Raw genomic sequence first — 6,000 nt, 5'->3', positions numbered from 1 at the left:
ATAGCCAGTATTATACTTAACAGAGAAAAACTGAAACCATTCCCTCTAAAATAAGGAGCCAGACAAAGATGCCCACTATCTCCACTCCTATTCAACATAGTACTGGAATTCCTAGACAGAGCAATTAGGCAAGAAGAAGAAATAAAATTAATACAAGTAGGTAAACAAACTGTCAAAATATTCCTATTTGCAGTCGACATGATCCTATACCTTAAAGACCCAAAAAACTCTACTCAGAACCTTCTAGACATCATCAATAGCTACAACAAGGTAGCAGGATATAAAATCAACATAGAAAAATCATTAGCATTTCTATACACTAACAATGAGCAAACTGAAAAAGAATGTATGAAAACAATTCTTTACAATGCCTCAAAAAAAATCAAATACCTAGGTGTAAACCTAACAAAAGATGTGAATGACCTCTACAAGGAAAACTGTAAACTTCTCAAGAAAGAGATTGAGGAAGACTATAGAAAGTGGAGAGATCTCCCATGCTCATGGATTGGTAGAATCAACATAGTAAAAATGTCTATACTCCCAAAAGTAATCTACATGTTTAATGCAATTCCCATCAAAATTCCAATGACATTCATTAAAGAAATTGAAAAATCTACCCTTAAATTTATATGAAAACACAAGAGGCCATGAATAGCCAAGGCAATACTCAGTTAAAAGAACAATGCTGGAGGTATCACGATACCTGACTTCAAACTAATTACAAAGCAATAACGATAAAAAACAGCATGGTACTGGCACAAAAACAGACATGAAGACCAGTGGAACAGAATAGAGGACTCAGATATGAAGCCACAAAACTATATCCAACTTGTCTTTGACAAAGGAGCTAAAAATATACGATGGAGAAATAGCAGCCTCTTCAACAAAAACTGCTAGGAAAACTGTTTAGCAGTCTGCAAAAAACTGAAACTAGATCCATGTATATCACCCTATACCAAGATTAACTCAAAATGGATCAAGGATCTTAATATCAGATCACAAACTCTAAAGTTGATACAGGAAAGAGTAGGAAATACTCTGGAATTAATAGGTATAGATAAGAACTTTCTCAACGGAACCCCCGCAGCATAGCAACTAAAAGATAGCATAGATAAATGGGACTTCATAAAACTAAAAAGCTTCTGTTCATCAAAAGAAAGGTCTCTAAACTGAAGAGAACACCCACAGAGTGGGAGAAAATATTTGTCAGCTACACATCAGAGAAAGGACGTATAACCAGAATATATAGGGAACTTGAAAAAGTAAATTCTCCCAAAACTAATGAGCCAATAAAGAAATGGGCAAGTGAACTAAACAGAACTTTCTCAAAAGAAGAAATTCAAATGGCCAAAAAACACATGAAAAAATGCTCACCATCTCTAGCAATAAAGGAAATGCAAATTAAAACCACACTAAGATTCCACCTCACCCCTGTTAGAATAGCCATCATTAGCAACACAGGTGTTGGAGAGGGTGCGGGGAAAAAGGAACCCTCTTACACTGCTGGTTGAGATGTAAATTAGTACAACCACTCTGGAAAAAATTTGGAAGCTACTTAAAAAGCTAAACATTGATCTACCATTTGATCCTGCAATACCACTCCTGGGGATTTACACAAAAGACTGTGACACAAGTTACTCCAAGGCAACTGCACACCCATGTTTATTGTGGCACTATTCACAATAGCCAAGTTATGGAAACAGCCAAGATGCCCCACCACTGATGAATGGATTAAGAAAATGTGGTATCTATACACAATGGAATTTTATGCAGCCATGAAGAAGAATGAAATGTTATCATTCGCTGGTTAATGGATGGAATTGGAGAACATCATTCTGAGTGAGGTTGGCCTGGTCCAAAAGACCAAAACTCATATGTTCTCCCCCATATGTGGACATTAGATCAAGGGTAAACACAACAAGGGGATTGGACTTTGAGCACATGATAAAAGTGAGAGCACACAAGGGAGGGGTGAGGATAGGTAAGACACCTAAAAAGTTAGCTAGCATTTGTTGCCCTTAATGCAGAGAAACTAAAGCAGATACCTTAAAAGCGACTGAGGCCAATAGGAAAAGGGCACCAGGAACCAGAGAAAAGGTTAGATCAACAAGAATTAACCTAGAAGGTAACACACATGCACAGGAAATTAATGTGAGTCAACTTCCTGTATAGATATCCTTATCTCAACCAGCAAAAACCCTTGTTCCCTCCTATTATTGCTTATACTCTCTGTACAACAAAATTAGAAACAAGGGCAAAATAGTTTCTGCTGGGTATTGGGGGGAGGAGAGAGAGGGGGTGGAGTGGGTGGTAAGGGAAGGGGTAGGGGCAGGGGGGAGAAATGACCCAAGGCTTGTATGCACATATGAATTCAAAACGGACTATAGATCTTATGGTAAAATTTGAAACTACTTCAGGAAACCATAACCAAAATATTTCAAAATAAATGCATAGGCAATGACTTTAAGATTAGTACTACAATAACTCAGGATATGATGATAAAAAAAATCACACATGGTATTGCATGACACTAAAATCTTCTGTATAGCAAAGGAGACAATAACCAGTTTACAGAATGGTAGAAAACCTTTGCCAGCTATTTCTCTTACAAGGGATTGATATTCCTAATACATAACAGTCCCCAAAATGGAATCAGACAATACAATTAATAAATGAGTGAATTAATTGGACAGACAGTTTTCAAAATAGAAAATGCAAATTGACAATAAATACATGAAAATGTTAACATTCTTAGCCATCAGGAAAATGCAAATCAAAACTACATTGAAATTCCCTATTAGCCCATTCAGAATGTTCAGCATTAAGAAAACAAACAATAAATCTTGTTGAAGATGTACTGAAAAAGTAACACTTATAAATTATTGGTGTGAATGTAGTTAATCCAGATACTATGTAAATTAGTATGAAGGTTCTTTAGAAAACTGACAATACAGTCATATGATACAAGTATACAACTCCTGAGTACATGCCCAAAAGAATAAAAGACATGGTGTAAGAGAAATACTAGCATACCAATGTTTATTGTGAGATAGAACCAAGTTATGGAATCAGACTAGGTGTCCATCAGCAGATGGATGGATAATAAAATGTAGTTAACATACTTTGAATTATTATTCAATCACAAAGAATGAAATTATTTAATTTGCAGGAAAATGGATGAAATTGGAGGTCATCGTATTTAGCAAAACGGCCAGACTCAGAAAAACAAACATGTATTTCTCAACTATGCAGAATCTGAATCTTAAAAAGGACATAAAAATAAAAAAGGGGATGAACTGTGAGATAGGGACATGATGATCAGGAATGGGGAGGAAGAAAATAGAGGGTATTGGGTTGTGAATTTGACCAAAGTCTATAGTATACATATATGAAAATTTCATAAATTTGTACAATTGGTATACATTGAAGAAAAGATAACAAATTGCCATAGGATGTATTAGGACGTTCATTAGTACATAAAGTATTTTTCAGAAAAGTGATTTTCTTAAATTATATATAGGGAATGTCAAACAATGGAAATTACAGCTCTACTTCCATAACATGACCAAAGAATAAATATTACTGGTTCTAAGTATTTGTGCTCTATGATCATAGACATATCTTAAATCTCATTACAATTGGCACTTTTGAAGTTTTCTTCCCAAGGAGTCTTTTTAGAGCACTCTTCATGTCTTTATTCCTCAGACTGTAGATGAAGGGATTCAGCATAGGGGTGACCACCATGTACATCACTGAGGCTGCTGCAGTAGAGTGTGAGTTGTGGGTTGCCGCTGAACTAAGATATACACCTATGCATGTACAATAAAATAAGGAAACTACTAACAAGTGAGACACACAGGTAGAAAATGCTTTGTTCTTCCCATAAGTTGATGAGATTGCACGGATGGAAGAAACTATCTTGGAGTAAGAGTAAACAATGCCAGCAAGGGGACCAATAGCTAGTAGCACAGCTGCCAAATATATCACTACATCATTAAACAAGGTGTCAGAACAGGCACGGTGCACCACCTGATCAAGTTCACAGAAAAAGTGGGGGATTTCCAAATCTGTACAGAAGGATAGTCGCAGCACCATTAAGCTTTGTAACAAGGAATGCAGGGAACTAATGATGGTGGATACCAGAACCATCAGCACACACTGTCGGGGGTTCATGATCATTGTGTAATGCAGGGGGTGACAAATGGCTACAAAGCGGTCATAGGCCATCACAGAAAGGAGTAAGTCATCTAGCCCTGCAAAAAGCAGTAAGAAGAACATCTGTGTGATACAGTCCGCATAGGTAATGACCTTCTTCTGTGTCTGGATATTCACTAGCATTTTGGGGATACTTGTAGAGGTGAAGCAGATGTCCACAAAGGACAAGCTGGAGAGGAAAAAGTACATGGGTGTGTGCAGGTGGGAATCTGAGATGACGGCCAGGATGATGAGCAGGTTCCCAAGCAAGGTGATCAGGTACATGCAGAGGAAAAGCCCATATATCAGAGGTTGCAGTTCTCCTTCTTCTGCCAAACCTAGCAGAATAAATTCTGAAATTTGTGTATTATTTTCTGGTTCCATCTGGTGGATGTGACTACCAACAAGAAAGAAATAACATCACTAAGTTTCAAACAAATGTGTATTACTCATATAATTGAAATGCTGTAATTTGTGGGTTATAATCAAGAAATTCCTTCAAGTCTTTTCCATAGTACTTAGTTCCCTTTAAGGTATCCCTATCCAACTAATTATATATTCTTAACTATTCTGAGTCTTTTACCTATGGGGTCATTATTCTACAGCATTATGAAGACATCATTTCATGAATTAGAAGACACTGGGTGCCAATCATGTTCCATCCGTTGTCTAGGAATAGGTAAAGGTTACTGAAAAGCAAACTTCCCTACAAGCTGACAATGGGAAAATAATATAAGGATATAAGGAAGTAGTCACATAACTAGACAAGGCAGCACATGCCTAAAATCCCAGCAATTGGGACACTGAGGCAGGTAGATCACAATTTCCAGGCTAACTTGGACTGCACCATGCTAGCTAGAGTGACATGGCAACCTTCTTTAAAAACCTAAACAGAAAAAAAAGAGGTATTCTTGTAAACTATCAGACAGTGTTAAATGCCCTAAATAAAAAGAAGGCTGGTAAGAAGGAAAGAGTGGATAATGGGTGTCCTTTTATGGAGGTCCAGTCGAGAACAGTAGAGAAGGTTATATTTGAGCAAAGACCACAAACTAGACAGGTTGGGTTCTGCAAGTTTGACTGGGGAATTTTTGTCTGCCAGGAAGTTCTGACATGGAAACACCCCAGAGAACGTGATTGTTTCAGAAGTTTGAATCTAAAACAGAAGCCAGGGTGTTGAAGGGAATGAGCAATAGGGAATCATAACAGAGGATGTCAAAAGCTTTAAGGGCTGTGGCTGCCTCATTCACTTGCCGTTCTTTGCACTTTAATTTTTTATAATGCATATTAATTGTAAAGATTAATGGGATTCCCTATGATATCTCCATAAATGCATTCTTGTACTTTATTTGCTTCACAGGCATAACTTCAAAATATACATAACAGTCCCTATTTTTGACTATGGTTAATTAACATTCTGAGTCACATTACAGAATAGTTTAAGTAATCTCCAAAGAGGACACACACACACACACACACACACACACACACACACCCCGTTGGCCACCTAAGTTCATGTTACTACCAAGCTTTGCTCACCCCAGCCACATTGTTTAGGAAAAGAATGGATACAAAGCAAGCTATTAACATTACATTATATTTCCTCAGCATACCCCAAATCCAGATGGTAAGCTTCCCATGGGTGTATGATTTTGGTGCTCCATTATGAGATGACCATTTTATGCCCTAGAAATAATGAAACATACAATAAAATTCTCCTTTATAAACATAGCACAGAAATAAGCATGAAAGATGAAAAATACTTAGTACACTCAGCAAGTCTCTGAAAGAGTGTCCTGAATAGAGAGA

The 6,000-nt window shown here is 37.1% G+C and overlaps 1 protein-coding gene across 1 annotated transcript; it reads right to left on the bottom strand.

The window, feature by feature from the left end:
- Nucleotides 1-3,609: 3,609 nt before the first annotated feature.
- LOC109680568 (olfactory receptor 7A17-like) lies at nucleotides 3,610-4,578 on the bottom strand. Its single transcript, XM_074053266.1, has one exon. The coding sequence runs from the start codon at nucleotides 4,576-4,578 to the stop codon at nucleotides 3,610-3,612; it is 969 nt and encodes a 322-aa protein (XP_073909367.1).
- Between the last annotated feature and the right edge of the window lie 1,422 nt (nucleotides 4,579-6,000).

The sequence above is a fragment of the Castor canadensis genome, chromosome 14, assembly GCF_047511655.1.
Source record: "Castor canadensis chromosome 14, mCasCan1.hap1v2, whole genome shotgun sequence".
NCBI lineage: Eukaryota > Metazoa > Chordata > Mammalia > Rodentia > Castoridae > Castor > Castor canadensis.
This window is presented reverse-complemented; position numbering and strand designations above follow the sequence as displayed.